Raw genomic sequence first — 18082 nt, 5'->3', positions numbered from 1 at the left:
ATTCTAGACAAAGAAGTAAAACTTCGAAAGAGTCTTCATCAACACATTTCATTCAAGATCTTTAAAGTCATATATCAAGGGGGAGAGTTACTTCATTCCAAGGAAACAAATTTTCATTCAAGAATCGAAGATTGAAGAACCAAAGCCAAATTTATACCTTCCGTACTTCAAAAGACAACTCTGATTCACGGTTCAACAATTTTCAAAGATTCTAGACTCATTCATTTTATTCTCTGTTCAAACAGAACATTGAGAATTTCATCATGTTTTAACTACAAGAAGTCCAAGACCAAGACTGATTCAAGTTCACCAGAGACAATGAGAAAGCTTTGAAGACTTGTTTCATCACACCAATTGTTTTTACCATCGGGCTCATCAACTTAATTCCTTCAAGACAAAATAACACGTACTTCATTCATTACAATATATCACTAAGGGGGAGAATGTTAGAAATCCAATAATAGTGATAAATTGTAATTTAAGTTAGTGGATGTTATTGTTGTTAAGACATTGTGAAATGATTTCTAAGGATGAGGGACTAGGAGTATCAATTAGCTTAATTGTAGATTTAGACTATAAATACCCTCAACTCCTTAGAAATCATAAGCCTTTTTATCCATTTTACACATACAACATATACAGATCGTCTCTTTCTCTCTCTCTCTAGAAAATCACACACACTAAAAACACCAAGAACACACACACTTGAACCGCCATTGTTGAGATCGAATCAATAGCAGAAATCGTGTTATTACATGTAAGACCATATGGGGAGTATGGCATGTGATGTAAGACCATACGGGGAGTATGACATGTGATGTAAGACCATACGGGGAGTATGCCATGTGATGTAAGACCACACGTGGTATGACAACGTGAATAGGTTGTTGAATAACATATTTGAAGCGAATACTTAATGGCATGGAGTTACATGTTTTGTATTTGTGTATTATTGTAGTGTATGCAATTCTTGGTATGTCGGTAGGCGTATTGTTGATTGACCTTACGATGCATGACAATGTGATTACGCATGGAATGACTTGGTTGATGTGTAGAGTTGTTTTATGAGTTCATAAATTACTTGGTAGTATAATTGTGAGTATGATTGAGATGATATTGTGATGTATTATACCTATGTTATGGTGTTCATGTATTGATTTCATTATGTGTGTAATTGTATATGAATGTATTCACTAAGCGTTCGCTTACCTTTTAGTTGTTTACCATTTCTATAGGTGGTTCCGGAAGAAGGAACTATGTATTGTTGATTGAAGTTCACTTGAAGTGCTAGTGACTTGAAGGTATTTTGGTCATCCGTGGAGAATGACATTTTGGTTAGACACTTAGTTAATCACCTCTAAAACTCTTGGCTCTTGATACATGTGTCTTTTGATGAAAATGTTGTGTATGATGTATTTCAAGTCTTGAAGTCTTGACTATTATGGTGGATTGAAGTGTAAATCATTTTGAAGTCAAATTGGCCATTTCGTCACTTTCGGTAAATGCGGGCGAGTGACCCGTTTGGTTGTTTTAATGTAAACTTCAATGGTTAAGGTTTCGGATGTATCCATTATGTTGTAATTAGTGATTTTACTCTTTTTGGTGTTTTAGTTTGAGCATTTGAGCTTTGGAAAGAGTATGGATCAAATTTGAGTCAAAAACATTTTGTGAAGACCTGACCGTAAATTTACGGTCCAGTACCGTAAATTTACGGCCCTTTGTATTTTTGAGTACTTTTGATCAGGGACGAAAAAAAAATCCAGGAGCAAATTACGGCTAGTTATAACTTAAGCCATAAATTTACGGCTACGTTTTTACGGTTAGTTATAATTAAGCCGTATATTTACGGTCCTCAACCATAAATTTACGACCACTTTTTACGGCCATTACAAAAAATTTTTTTTATCTTTTGGTCGAGTCGACTCGGGTCGTTTCAACATTGTATACATATTAATTATTAAGTACAAAACATACAAATTAACACTACATATTATTATCGGGGAATGATAAATGTACAACATTATTTATTCTGTCGTTCAAAAAATAAATGCACAACATTATTTAGACATCTACAACAATGCATGTTTTATGTAATTGTACACTGCGCAGTATAATATGTAATATAATATGTTAATTTTTATGTAGATGACCAAATTACATATATCATTCCCCATTAATATTTCTAACATGGATCCCGAACTTTACTATTACAAACGGAAGGGTGTAGAAAAAGGCTCACATTAAAAATTCTGGGCTTTATTGAAGTGAAAATCTAAAAATCATTTTTCTTTTTATTAGTCTAAAAATTTCCTTAATTCATAGATGGTGATATGTAAAAAATCAGAAAGTGAGATTAGAAAAGAAAATTAATGATACTTATATAGTTTTAAAAGAATTAGTTATTTTCTTTTTGTTAAGGGAAATGATAAACGTACCATAGATATTGATTCATCTACCACATTGTACAAGTTTTATAACTGACTGTATAAGTCAGTAATACATAATAGTGGTAGATATATCAAGAGGTTAGGCTTTATGTGGCTGTTAGACACACCCAACCTTAGATGTAGAACCCCTCACATCTTGTTTTTTTTCATCCATAAAAAAACATGAGGGCCAAACATTTATAGATATATTAAATAATTAGTTTGTGAGGGTCCTACATCCAAGCTTAGATGTTTAACAGCCACATACTCTATTTTCTTATATATCAAAGCTAAAGTATAGATATATCAACCTCTTTTTTGTTAGGGTCCTTAGGGAGGTGATTCTTTTACTTATGGTTTTACTTGCTATACTACCAATTATTTGTAATGACCATTTTGTCCTTACCATTTATTAAGACTTTCTTGCCTTTAATTTGTTAAATTAGCAACAAGTTTTTTTTAGATAAAAACCTTTAATTATTTGATCTTTCCACGTGCTGTAACCTTACTCCTTTGTGTTAAAATCCTGTCACAATTAAAGGTATAAACAAAAAAGGTGTATTATTATTGTTACGAATGGTAAGTTAAATTAGTTTTATAACATCAAAATTGTTACTTTCATTATGGTTATATGACTATGAATTTTTATTACATCAATAATAGTGTTGCAACTAGAAAATCAGTTAGTCATTATTCATTAGTGTGCGTGCTAATTTGTTAAATTAGCAACAAGTCTTTTTTTTTTTATAAAAACCATTGAATCATTGAATCAAAACGAAAAGTGTGCTTAATTATTACCTAAAATGTAAACATAAAATGCAATTTCTAATTTCCAATATACAATAAATGTTTTTAATGTAATGTACATATACATCCTATAAGATACATATTGACGTGCTGCATGATTTAAACAGAAAAGGAGTTAGGGCAAATGACTTTGTATGCAGTGGAAAAAACAAATAATTAAAAGAGTTAAAATTTATCAATAAAGGCAAGAAAGTCTTAATAAATGGTAAGGGCAAAATGGTCATTAAAAATAATTTGTAGTATAACAAGTAAAACCATAAGTAAGAAAATCAACCTCCTTTTTGTTAACCTCTCTAGTTTTTTAGGAAGCCACCGAAAGTCGTCTCATATATACAACTTGACACGTAACATCACTCCCTTACTCTTTCCTTGTTTCTTTGCCTTTCGTTTCTCTTTTCTTGTTTTTAACATACATACATACATACATATCTGTCTCTTTTACACACACACGCAACTTTCTTTTATAATCAATCATCTTTTCTCTTTACTCTTCTTACACACATATTTTTTTCTAGAAAAAAAAACCCCCCACTTCTTATAAAATTTTTCATCCTTTTTTTCTTTTCTTTGTAATATATAATATCATATATATATATAAGTGCTGATGATGGAAGGTAAAGGTGATGATGAACTGAACATCTGTTTAGAAAATATGGTGGTGTTTGGAGATGGGGATAGTAGTAGCATTAAGGAAATCAATAATGAATGGAAGGATATACCAATGGAGCTATTGTTGAGAATTGTATCATTGTTAGATGATGAGCAGAGTGTTATAATTGTTTCTTCTGTTTGTAGTGGATGGAAAGATGCTATTTCCAGGGGTCTTTCCCATCTTTCACTTTCTTGGTATTCTCTCCTTTCATCTTGTCTTCTTTTTACTCCATTCTTCTGTTTGGATATAACTTTTTCACTAGTTTTCATTTCATCTCTCCTTTCATTTTGTAATCCTAGGATTTTAAAATCAAGTTATGGGACTAAATGTAGAAACAGGGTATATTTGTGTTACATAAGTGTTGGTTAGATTGTATTAATCAATGAAGTTCAGGCGTTTTGGCAAAGTGCCAAATCGACTATAAATATATACATGCACTACTAGCAACAACTATCTAGAGGACACTAGTATAAGTTAATAATTGACTAGAATACATCAAACAAATTAGTTTTAGACTTTCTTGAGTATGCTTTCCCCCTCCTTAACAATAGGATGTCCCATTACACGCCACTTTCTTATCGTCCCAACAGTTTGTTCTTGCTTTCCCTTCGAGTTACTAAGAATGCCAAATGAGTTTTTTACCTCAATCCCACTACGTGATATTGATGTAGTTTCTTCCTTGTTTTTTGAATTGGAATCCATATTAGAAACCTCATGTATACCACTTACTTGCTGCTTAGGTCTATTATAACAAGAAGGTTTTGGTTTTGTCAGCCTTATATCATCAGTTTGTTGTTTCCGTTGAGGACCACCCTTCCACTTCTTATTCTTTTGCACGACAGTTATATAGTTTCATCTGGTGCAACAGCTTTGGGACATTGTTGATTGGTGTATGTATTATTTTAAAACACGTATTCCTAAGTAGTTTCTTGTCTTCAAGCAATCTACACATATTCATAGTTTGTCATGATGAGCCTATTAGGCGCGCTTTAAAAAACCAAGCCGACAACCTATTAGCTGATGAGCCATCCTAAATATTTTTTGGGCCAAAAGTTGTAACATGATTAATGATTATTGAAGCACGTTTAATAGTTACAGGCAAAGCTTTTGTTTACCAAAGTATGTTAGTATATAATGCAAAACTAGCTTCATCTGTACGGCAACCCTGCTGATACTATACTTGTATGTTACTTTTTTTTTTTTGGAGAAGCAGTAAACTTATACACCATTAAACTCCATGGAAAAACCCCACAACACCTAGCCAGGATTTGAACCCCAGTCTGTGGGTATTTAAGGTCATTTTGTTTAATTTATTAAAATCTTAAACTTTGGTAGAGATGCTACTTTTGTATTTGAGGAAAATGTTTCTCTTATTCTTGCTGATGTCTAATTTATATTTGAATAGGTGCAAACGCAATATGAATAGCTTGGTGCTTTCTCTTGTACCCAAGTTTACAAATTTGAGGGTGTTGAGCCTTCGGCAGGATCAACCGCAACTTTTTGATAATGGTGTCGAAACTGTTGCAAATAGTTGCCATGATTTGGAGGATCTTGATTTGAGCAAGAGCTTTAGACTTAGCGATTCGTCTCTTTATGCGTTAGCTCATGGCTGTCCAAATCTTATCAAACTCAATATTAGTGGATGCTCTGCCTTCAGTGACACTGCTCTAGCTTATCTCACTGGTTTTTGCAGAAAGTTGAGAATTCTTAACCTTTGTGGATGTGTAAAAGCTGCATCTGACAAGGCGTTAAAGGTACCTAATAGCTAAATTTGTGTCATTTTGAGTAGAGGCATCGACATGAAAAGGTTGTGTAACGGGTCGAATTTTGTCGGGTCAATTTAGGTTTGCCAGAAATTTAATATGTCGTTTATGATTACCAAACATAATCCAATTTTACGAATTAGTGATTTAGGAGTTTTTTCAGTTAAAAATGCACATTGGGTGCTTTGTACTTGTTATATCCAGTTGACTTGTTTTTCTTAAAAACAAATTTGTTGGTTTAACCCATTCCTATCATAGATGACAATAATTGACCTAATGATAATGACCCATGTTATCCATTAAATGTTTTTTTGGAAATTTTTGTTGTATTGATTTTACAGTTCGACCCATTAGAGATTTAAAAAGCAAATTAATATGATTCATTGATAACTAAATCGGTGACTATTCATCTATGTGACTCATTGAAGCCACTTAATCTGTTTTCTTTTAAGCTACTCATTTTCAAGGTTATCTGTTTGACCTATTATTGATAAAGCATATCCTGATTGACCCATTTATAACCTAATGGATTGGGAATGAGTACAAGTTCTAAGCCTTGAAACATAAGCTTTTGGTAATCTTTGATACTTGTGTGCAGGCTATTGGGAATAATTGTAGTCATCTACAGTCGCTTAATCTTGGATGGTGTGAAAATGTTAGTGACGATGGAGTAATGAGTTTAGCGTACGGGTGCCCCAATCTACGTGCTCTTGACTTGTGTGGTTGTGTGCTTATAACAGGTAACTTTACGAGATATTTACATGTACTTTTGTAAAAATGAATTTTGCATAATCAGAATCAGATAGTGTTGAAACGTTTCTTTATGGCAAATCTATATATGATAATTATCCCAAGAAAAATCTTCATGAATAGCTAACAATGATTGTAGCGACTTAAAATGGACTTCAAATCTAATTTTCAATGCATATCAAACAATGTGAAGGTGTATTTATATGTGGTTTCAAAGTGACTATATGTGATTTGGAATAGTTAGTTTTAAATAAATGGGTATGAGGCTTTTTTTTGCTTTACTGAGATTAAATTTTGGTTAAGTCTCATGATTTTAAAAATATAATACATGAAATGACCAGAAGAGGACATTTTTATTAATAAAAATTATGCATACTGTGAACTGTAAGTAATAGTCCTTAATTAAGTTAAATAGATCCTTTTTTTTAAAAAAAATTTTTTTTAGAACAACATGTTAGTTGGTTAGTGGTTCGAACCCTAGGAGTGACATCCAAGCGGGCAGTATGCTAGAGGTTGGAACCTGAAGGCACCCCTGGAAACCAAGGGTGCGATAACACGGCCCGCACGTCCGAATAAGTTAAACATACTTAATTGGTCATTTAGATGACTGGTTATTTCAAGCATAGTCTGTGTATTAATCTGATAATTAACAACCGATAACAGTGATTTCACTATTAAATTTACCCGCACTTTGTTGCGGGCGTAACATATTGTAAGTAAACTTCGTTAAATTAAAAATCATGTAATGGTCGTTGATGGCTATTAGAGAAAAAGAGTTTTGCAGCAGATTTTTTTACTACACTTAACGGTCGCTAAAGATTTTTATTGTTTTTTGTTTTTATCGACGCAATACATAGTTGTACCTCAAGCTATACTATTTTTTTTTAAAAGTGAGTTAGTAGTTAGTAGTTAGCATTCGAAACACCACAGTGACATCCAATTGGGCAGTATGCGGTGCTCGAACCACGCATGCCTGGGATGAAACCCAGGGCTCTCGAAAACCCCCCCTAATAATCCACTCCTACAAATGTAGGAAGTGAGATTCGAACCTTGGTGGATTTCCCCAAGGTCAAGGACCTTACCAATGGGCCACCAACCCATTGACTATACTATTAACTTCCGTTAAAGTTATGTCAAGTAATGTAATGGCCGTCAACAACCGTTAGAGAAAAGAACATGTGTTTGTAGCAGATTTTGTAACTACACTTAATGGTCGTTAAAGTTATTTATTGTTTATGTTTTAATACATAGTTGTACCTGAAGCAATAAAATCTATACTATTAGCTACAGTTAAAGTTTTCTCAAGTAATGTAATTTCCGTCAATGACCGTTAAAGAAAAGGACTTGTTTTGCAATAGATTTGTGACTATACTTATTGGTTGTTAAAATTATTAATTGGGTTTGTTTTATCTATGCAATACATACTTGTACCGTGTAAAAGCATATAGCTTTTTAGTATATATATATGTTAGGAACAACCCTTAGCCGTAGCACAGCGGAAGCAATTATACAAGAAAATAACAATCAGAATATAGATAAACGATACAAGAATTTAACGTGGTTCGGCCCCAGTGGGGGGCCTAGTCCACCGGCTGCAACTAGGTTATTTTATTAAGCTCTGAACCATAAGATTACAATTACAATAAGAGGTATATATATAGGAGAACAGTTAGGGTAAATAACTTGGTCTCCAAGGAAACCTAAACAGGCCTCCTCAATAGATCGGGCCTTCTGGCCAGCAAGTCTTCAAACCCAACAATCTCCCACTTGAAAGCCTTGCGAAAAACTTTAGCCCGCCATTCAAGCAATCAATGTCCCGATCAAACAGGAACTCTAGTAATTTTCAGGTAACAAAAATCCTCTAAGCCTCCAGTTCCAAGAACCAACTAAAACATCAAAACAGAAGTTTCCCAAGTCTTCAGTTCTCCATAAACAAGCTAAGATTCCAATAAAAATAGATAGGAATAGAAGTCTTTACAGGTCCAACTCCCAAGAACAAACCAAACTTCAATCCATGCATCCCAAGTGTACCTAGTTGCAGCGACCCTTTTCATTAGTTGTCGTTGCCTGAAAGGCTCATTGAAGCTGTAAACCGCTCCAATATAGTCAAACTGACCCAGTCATGGCTAAGACCACCAATGACTCGTCCTCAATCTCAACCGGCTCCCACTGATTAAAAATACTAACTCTAGAAACTCCCGGGGAACAACACTCTCCACTAGTAGCATCACTGGAGAGATTTCATTCGGAAACCTGGTCTTCAGAACGCAACGTCGATCTCAACAAATGTCAAAACACTCATCAAGGTCCCACTGTTACAAAATCCCGTCCAAGTTCAAACCTCCGAATACGCTCAAACAGATTACCTAAAAGTCCCAGAGTTCTTTACCGCGAACTAGACTCCTCGAGCCAAGACTTATTCTCCGAAAGTTGGTTCAATTCTTCCGGTTGCGTAATAATCTGCACACTCCAAAAGTCTAATCAACAAATTCACCAATGCTTCACTATAGTGGGTAACATTAAATGAAGCAAACCAGAATACACTGCCTTCCAATGAGCCTCAATGCATCAACCCAGACACATTCGCATAAGCAGACACATTTTTATAAGCAGACACATTCTCATAAGCATAATATTTTCAACCCCAGACGATAAAATCCTGAGCACCTCATGCAACCCCACAAGTCAACTACGCACAGCTCCCACTTTCCCTGTTATTCCAACCCACACTAAACCAGACTTCATGAGACGAACCTCCCCTCGTATTCAACCAGCGAAAACCTTCACCCAATACCAGTACAAAGATCTACTCAAAAGTCAAAATACTTATCAAAACTGAACAAGGAATAACATCCACAGTTCCAGACCAGTTAACATCAAACTATCAATAACGGTAGAGAAAACAAGGGTTAGTTCTATGACTTAAAACTAACTTTTTTCACTCGTGTCGACACTAGCAACCCCAGAACAGGAATACTCAAAATACAGAGCACTCCAAACCTACTAGCTCAATTTTCTTCAAAACCAGTTCCATATCCAACAGAAATCCAAACCATTCCAAAACACCCGTATACACCCGGTCGATCGAAGGCTTAACCCTAATCAACCGAATACCTTGTTTTAATGGACTGACTTCAAACAAAGGTACTTATCTTCTTTTCTTTTCTAATCGATCAAGGTAATATCACAGCAACAAACTTAGTAAAAACCACCCGAAAAAAACCACAGCCTAATCGTAAATCAGAATAACCCGAGATACTACTCAAACAATAAACTGAACAGAGACAATACCGACAAACAAGAATGTGACGGTGGTAACCAAGAACAGTAGCTATTCGAGCAAGAAAAAAACTGAATCAGTGCTTTTATCATCTGCAACAGAAACCCTAACAGAGTTCCAATCGGCGGCGGCTGACAACTGCAACAGCAGCAGCGGCAGGCGGTTAAAAGTGGTGAAACAGCGGCGGAACAGCAGCAGAACAGCTGCAAACCAGACCCAGAAACAGAACGAATCAGGAAGAAAAAAAAATCCAGCAGCAACGGCGGTTCCAACAGCAAAATCAGCAGATTTCAGCAGCAACCAGTGGCTAAATAGCAAATGACAGCAGCTGAACAGCAGATTTCAGCAGCTGAAAACAGCAAACAACAGTGAATAAGCAGCAAATATCAGCAAATCAGCAGCAGACAGCCACAAACAACAGCAAACGACGACGAACAAGGGTCGAAGAAACCCTAATCGTCACGGCTGTAGATAGCAGCAGGCTGTGAGAGAAAACGGCGAACAAGAGAGACAAAACCGAAACCCTAATCGCGAATCACAACACCTTGTCTCTGATACCACTTGTTAGGAACCGCCCTTAGCCGTAGCACAGTGGAAGCAATTAAACTAGAAGATAACAATTAGAAAATAGATAAACGAAACAAGAATTTAAAGTGGTTCGGCCCCAGCGGAGGGGCCTAGTCCACCGGCTGCAATTAGGTTATTTTATTAAGCTCTGAACCATAAGATTACAATTACAATAAGGGGTATATATATAGGAGAACAGCTAGGGTAAATAACTTGGTCTCCAAGGAAACCTAAACAGGCCTCTTTAATAGATCGGGCCTCTTTGATAAATCGGGCCTTCTGGCCAGCAAGCCTTCAAACCCAACAATATATAGTATAATGTCTTAACAATAAGATACATGGTTTTAAAACGCATATACAAACACAACCTTAGGTTTTGATTTAATTTTGTATGTTATCATTATATCATGGGATTTTAACGTTATTGATTATTGCAGATGAAAGTGTGATAGCTCTGGCAGACAACTGTGTTCATCTACATTCTCTTGGTTTATACTACTGCCAAAATATAACCGACAGAGCCATGTATGCTTTGGCTCAAAGCAGAGTAAAAAACCGACTCCAAGTATTGGAGTCAGTCAAGGAAGAAGGGCTCCAAAGGCTTAATATCAGCCAGTGCACAGCTCTAACCCCACCTGCTGTTCAAGCACTTTGCAATTCTTGCCCTGCTCTACACACGTGCGCAGAAAGACATTCACTAATCATAAGTGGCTGCTTGAATCTAACCTCCGTACGTTGTGCTTGTGCATTTCAACCACACCGGCAACTCAAAGCGTTTTCTCGTCAAGCTTATTAAGAATCCAGCGATGCTTGACCATCAGTTGAATATGTATATATCGTCTATGTTGAGAGAAGTAAAGAGATCTTTCTAGTTGTGGGACTCTTGAAACGTTTATCGGATGGACCTATAGTTTCTTTCAAGTGAAAATTATACTAAAGTACACAAGTAAATAGTAAAATAAAACACATTGCCGGATATGGCGTATACATTCTTCCATCAGTAGCTGCAGCAAAAAGTGCAGGTATGTTTATTGCAAAATATATGTTTAACATGTTCTGTCGACAATATTAGAGTCAGAGCCCGATGTACATCATCATATCATAATTTGTTATATACTGGTAAAACTGGAAGTGTATTATGTATTTTAAATTGGGAGACGATAAACATACCGCAAATTTTAACTGATTAATCATGAAAACATCAAACCCCAAATCCGCTTCCTTGTATGCTTTACTTGCATGCTTGTAAATTAGGACATCTTTTTAACCTCAAAAACTTTACCAATGGACCACCAACTCCATTGATATTTGTCTATGTTTTTTAAGTTCAGATAATTACACCAGTTTTTCTAATTTTCTATTGACAGAATTGTCTTTAAACAAGGTTTTAAATAATTGTTAAAGAAAATATTCCACTCTTTATGACAATTGACAACCATTGACAATGATAACTAGAAATTGCTTGCCCACCATCTCTTTCATACACAAATGAAAATTTTAACCAATCATTAATGGCCGTACCAATAGTATTGTCTAATAGCTATTTTTCATTTAATAAATAAGAAACTGAGCAAATTACAATTTTGGTTTCTATCGTAGTCATGATATGGCTCTAGCTTTTCGAAATTACGGTTTATATTTCACTTTGTTACTCTTTTCTGATACCACATGTTGGTCCCATATAGAAAAAATTTTTTACCAACGAATAATCTTTACCACAAGACAATGTCTAAACAAATTGTAGAAGAAAGCGAATACAATTTTTTTTTTTTTTTTGAACAGTGCGAATACAACTTTTAATCCTTTTTTTGAAAAACTCAGTCTTAATTGTTTACCAAGCATTATCAGATTATGTAAAGATACTACTCTTCAGACTCTTTCGATGGACGGATGGTCTTATAAAATATATATCAAAATTAAAGATCATGATAATAAATAACAAAATATGCGAAAAATAACAAAACATGATTAAAACAAAATTTTTATAAGAATAAACTGTTTTGTAGTAGAAGATTATGTCATAATAAACTACAATTGACAATAAACTAAATTAAAATAATAACATAACAATTCAATATCAAATAATAAATAAACACGAACAAAATACTAAAAATAAAATCAAAGTGATATAAAAAAAACCTTATGTTTATTTTGTTGATAAATTTACTAAATTTGATTTGTTTATTAAAGATAAGAAGTAGAATATTAATATGAATGAGAATGATTAATAAAAATTTAGGTTGTATATATAATAATATATTCATTCGGAGCGTTTTAGTTTTAAATATAATTATTTATTTAATAAGTAAATTGAAAATAAAAAGAAAAATCTATAAAAAACAAGAGAGCCTTTAAATAATTAGGGGAGAATTTTAAGCATAAAAAAGCTTTAATGGGTGCCAAAGTATACCTCAATCTTCTCTTTTACCTACGAGCATGGTACCTGCGCCATGCAGCGGCAGTAATGGCGATGACGGTTTAGTGGTGTTGGTGACGGATGGTGATGACATCGATAATTAGTGTCGGATAATGTAAGTTAATGTAAAGATAATAAAGTTTCATTTTTTTTTATAAGGGTAATTTTGAAACTTCAGGGATAAGGTGTGTGAATATAATGTAAATGTTGAGGGTATTTTAGGAAGGAAAAATATGCTTAAATCTTAATTCCAATACCCTTTATAAGGGATTATAGATAATATGGATAAATACTAATCAAAGCACACACAAACTCTGGATAATTTTAACGGGCCAATTTTTTACTAATGTGAAATAGTTACAAACTAGATGTGGAATAAGAGATACAATGAATTCTAATTTAATAGTTGATAGAAAAATACATTCTAGTCCCAAATCCCTTACAAAACATCTTAGTAAGTTAAAAATAATCTTGGTACCCTTGCAGCACATGTTTTTTATACGAAAAATTTTGGATACAAATAATATATAATAGTATACTAGTGTAATATAAATTCGTTTATAACAAATATTCAAACCCATATTTTGAAATAAAACATGTAGCAATAATAAAAATAATTAAATAAAAAAATTAAAAAGATGTATATAAAACATAAAGCAAAACAATAAATATATTAATGCAAATAATGACCGACGACAGTGACCTAATATAATGTTTTGATTAAATGTTACATGAACGTAAAATGTAACGATGATAAAAATTATTATATATTTAAAAAGTTAATAGATTTTGTACTTTATGTATATAAAGTTATACTATGATGGAGGCGAAAGTTTGAAGATAAAAACCTTAGGAGGTAAGAATGCAAATTTTTATGAAATTATGAACACAACACAACATTGAGCTATGCAAATTCTGACATCCCGGTCTCCATCATCCTTGAGCTTGGTATGTATAGGCAAGCCCTTAAGCATGTCAGATGTCCAATGTTGTAGCATGTTCAAATTCTGATAGTTGTGCACAAAAGAGAACGTGGATGACGACATTTGTATCTTTATTTTATTTTTTTGTTAATGTGCCCATACCTTTGTTTTTCAACCAATAAGAATTAAAATTGAATAATAATCTCAATGTTGATATTCACGTGATTTAGATTGAGTACGTAATATTTAAAATTTATCAAATATTCAATAAAATCTTGTAGCTTTTAATTGTAGTTGTAAGTTGTAACTTTTATTTTTTATAAGTATTTGGTATGGTGGTTGTAGTTGCAATTTTAAGAGATTTATGTATACCTTTTAAAGAGCAAAAGATTCATTAAAAAGTTAAAGCTCCTGAAACGCTATTTCAACTAGCGTTTTATTTTGGAGTTTTTTCTTTCAAATTAAAGCTAAAAGGTAGTTGCATACAAACAAAGTTTTTAATATTTTAGCAGCTTTTAGTTTAAAATAAAAATGAAAACTATGAAAAAACTTGTGCCAAACAATCACCAAACAGTAAACACTCTATTCACCTATTCTGCCGTTAAAAACAAACAACCAAACCAAAAAAAAAAAATTCTATTTTCCTAAATTACCACAATCATCATCACCGACCACACATATCATTGTTGTTGTGGCAACTTCATATAAATTAGCTAGAAATAATATAAAGGGTGGAACCTCTATATGAATAAAATTACAAGACATTTTAAAAAACTGAATAATCCAAGTTCATATTTTGGATGTTCTATTTGGTTATACTTCAATACATTTTGTTATTAAATTGCTTTAATAAACTAAGATAAGGAATTCAAAAAGGGTTTTAACCTTACGTCTGTCAATGGAGTTCCCAAAAGTTAAGACAAAAGAAAAGGAAAAAGTAAATAAGATACAACGATAGAATGACCAAAATATACCTTCATTATACAATAATGCGCAAGACGATCAACTTTTGGACTTCAATTTTAGCCAAAGTCATAATACAAAGACGATCCGTGTAATTTATTCAATCTTTTTTTTTTCATCTTTTTAACAAGGAAAGTAACGATATTTTAACCATATTTTTTTTACAATCGAAAGTGACTATCTTTCTATATAAGAGAAAAATATGTTTTTGTTTAACTGACATTTATGGGAGCATGCCACATTAGATTTTATATGATTTGTCATTTTTTCATGTTTAAATATAAGTTGTCATGTATTTAGCCGTGTTATTTATATTACTTCTAATCATCGATCCTAATCATTAATTAATGAAAATAAAACTTTAAACATGTTGCAAGATAAAATGACCAAAATATACCTTCATACACAATGCGCAAGACGATCAACTATTGGAGTTTTAAGCCAAAGTCATAAACAAAGACGATCCGGGTAATTTACGCAATATTTTTCTTTTCCATGGAAAGGAAACGATATTTTAACCATCTTATTTTTTTTACAATCGAAAGTGACCATTTAGATATGTATCGTGATAAAATATTGACACACTCATTCCCCAAGTTACCAATTCGTCCAAGCACGAAACAAAAACCAAAATACAGTAAATATGCTATTCCGAATCGGAGTATGACCATATTGAAGCTGAAAGCAACCTGCGAGATTTCCATCCTAAAATAAGCTTATTACTTCCAGCTTCCTCCGCCCTATAGCCATCGCTAAACAATCCCAACAATAATTTTGCTTGACAATGATTCGAAAAGCTTATGTTAACCGGGCGAATCCCTGAATCAGATGACAACCAATCACCCCATGAACCACATTCACCATTTGCATGATATACTCGAGCCAAGGAACCCAAAATTCGTGGACCAAGAAACACTCTTTCAACCAATGCTCTTGCTCGGCCTTGCATTGGGAAACCGGCTTCTAATGAGTCGTAGAGAGCTGAGTAACGGTGTAATGTGTCCATGAAGCGGCCCACAAACCCACCTTCAACTTTTGGACTTTCTTCTTCGACCAGGGTTATGAGTTTAGGGTTTAGGGTTTTGGATCCAGATAGAAATGAAGCAACTGAATTTGGTGATCTGTAGGTGAAATGAGGGAGATGTAACATACAGTTAACGATGATGGCTTCTCCGCGTACAATTTTTAGCGATGAGGGCTTGAATGTTTCATCGGCATCTAGCTTGCATTGGTGGAAGGAAAATGGTTGGCCGATTGATGCTGCAAAAGCAGTTAAACGACGACCTGTTTCTTGGACAGTGGAGATGGATTTCCGGCCACTCCCTGGCCGTGAAAGGGCGGTAATACGTAGGTGGGGAGTGGGCGGTCCATCTTTACGGGAGATTAATGCTTGCATTAGTGACGGCCATTGGATACCTGATGATGAGATGTAAATATATACATTAGGGTCTCGTTATTATGAAAATGTAAAGTAAAAAAAATAAAAAATGTTCGAGCAGATAAAATTGATGAAGGAAGACTCATAGAGCACAACTATATAATGCATAAACGATTTTTTGTTTTAAGAAAAATAATCAATTAATTGGTTTAACTTTTTTTTTTTTTAATTTTCGAATGGTCAGAGTTTGTTCGTCTCAATTATCGGCCCTTACGTCTTTCGGGCAGGATGTTATTCAAATTTCAGGTTCAATTTAATTAAAACCCACATATTAATAAATAATATTTACATTACAATAATTTAGGCTAATTAATATACCAATTGATGTACAAACAAGTATTAATATATGATTAACAAATATTTAATTCAATACCAAATATTAATATATGATTAATAAATATTTAATTCAATACCTTCCATGATATCGTAATCAATTATATGAACTCGTCGTTCATGGGTGATTGCTTCAATGATAGCTTGGTTGGCGGTGAAATGACCGAACTTTACAAATGGTGACATGTCTTGTAACAGCTGGAAAGCTGCCAAGACATCTGTCTTGTGGTGATGGTTCAGATGGTGGGTTTGTTTGTAATGAAATCCACCAGAACCACCACCTCCACTGCACCCGGCGCTTTCTAATAAACTTAGTAAAGCATCGGTGAAATGAGCAGCAAGTCTTTCCATATTCGTGCCCTCATTTGAGGACACTAAATCTTTGAGCCGAACCAGTATCACTGCAGCCAAATCATGGCTTTTGTTATCATTTGACATAGCCTCCGCGGCAGCCATCAAAAGGTGAACCAATCTAAGCCCTTTGCTATCATCCGATGGCCCATCAACGGCTGCTTCCATCATTAATGCATCCGAGGATGCAAGATTCTGATTATCCTCGGAGTAAGAAACGGTTTTATCTGTTTCTTCATCCATTTCAGGTCCGAATAAGTCATGAAAGTTTTCTTGGGGATGAACCGAAAATGCATCCCAGTCGACAACAGGGGACCAGTCGGCCCAATTACGACAACCATCGTCTTCTGCTGAGGTGGTACTATTGGTGGAGGTAGTGGTGGTGGTGGTGCTGGCGGTGGTGGTGAAATCTGATAGAAAAAATTCTTGTAGCTGGTTAACAACCATGGCCATGTTCTGCCAGTGGATGTAATATTAACTTTGAGTGCAGAGCACAACTGTTGAGATTTTGTTAGCCTGTACTTTGGTTTAGTCTCCCTTTTATAGAATATTTAAAATACTGTTTATAATATATATTAAATTAAACTAGTAACTAAGTAACACACCTATACGTACATTTTTTAATACAACTGTTAGAAAGCAAATACAAAAATCTGATAAACTGACATACGATATAAACTAATCATATAGTCATTTTTAACTAAGAGTTAAAACGAATGTGCATAGTCATGGCAATACAAAGAAAATTTCAATATTAAATGACAACACAAAAGTTATTTATATAAACAAGGTTTTTTTTTACGATTTTGTTGATATATGTTATATCAACATAACTTTTCTGGTGAAAATATGTTTTTAGGGGATTTTTATGATATGTTTGGTTAAAATAGTTGTAGTAGCATTTAGTTTGAGCGGTATCTTTTAGACAAATGCAAGTTGTATCTTGTAGCTGTAAGCTGTATCTTTTATGATAGTTAGAGCTTTTTATTTCTAGAGGTGTTTGGTATGGTAGTTGTAGCTACAACTTAAAAGATATTTCTGTAATCTTAAAAATTAAAAGTTTCATCGAAACTAAAAGCTTTTGAAACGCTATTTCATATAGTGTTTTATTTTGGAGCTTTTGATTTCAAATAAAAAATAAAGCTAGTTACATCTAAAGAAAACTTTTAACATTATAAAAACTTTTATTTTAAAATAAAAAAGTTAAGACTTCTAAAAAGCTCTTTAAAAGCTTGTGCCACCCATAAACTTATTGAGATTTATCATTAGTTTTATCCGTATCCTCCGTTAGATTTTCATCAAACAAATTGACCTCATCATTTACTTTATCATTGTATTTTATTCTCCAGTTAATTTATATACATATATTTACAGAGGGGTGAGTTATTTTGAGAATTTTTTACAAAAAAAAAA

The 18082-nt window shown here is 33.7% G+C and overlaps 2 protein-coding genes across 2 annotated transcripts; one reads left to right on the top strand and one right to left on the bottom strand.

Moving 5' to 3' along the window:
- Positions 1-3685: 3685 nt before the first annotated feature.
- LOC122590293 (F-box protein SKP2A-like) lies at positions 3686-11421 on the top strand. Its single transcript, XM_043762619.1, has 4 exons — positions 3686-4079; positions 5291-5639; positions 6247-6388; positions 10683-11421. The coding sequence occupies exons 1-4, from the start codon at positions 3838-3840 to the stop codon at positions 11039-11041; spliced, it is 1092 nt and encodes a 363-aa protein (XP_043618554.1). The 5' UTR covers positions 3686-3837; the 3' UTR covers positions 11042-11421.
- Positions 11422-15144: 3723 nt separating this feature from the next.
- On the bottom strand, positions 15145-17122 carry LOC122586306 (protein NODULATION SIGNALING PATHWAY 2). The gene is made up of 2 exons (XM_043758307.1): positions 16399-17122; positions 15145-15963 (listed from the first exon to the last, which is right to left on the bottom strand). Exons 1-2 carry the CDS (start codon positions 17120-17122, stop codon positions 15194-15196), a joined length of 1494 nt encoding a protein of 497 aa, XP_043614242.1. The 3' UTR covers positions 15145-15193.
- Between the last annotated feature and the right edge of the window lie 960 nt (positions 17123-18082).

This window comes from Erigeron canadensis, chromosome 2 (genome assembly GCF_010389155.1).
Source record: "Erigeron canadensis isolate Cc75 chromosome 2, C_canadensis_v1, whole genome shotgun sequence".
In the NCBI taxonomy this organism is placed as follows: Eukaryota; Viridiplantae; Streptophyta; class Magnoliopsida; order Asterales; family Asteraceae; genus Erigeron; species Erigeron canadensis.
The sequence above is the reverse complement of the archived record's forward strand: the minus strand, read 5'-3'. Positions and strand labels throughout refer to the sequence as shown.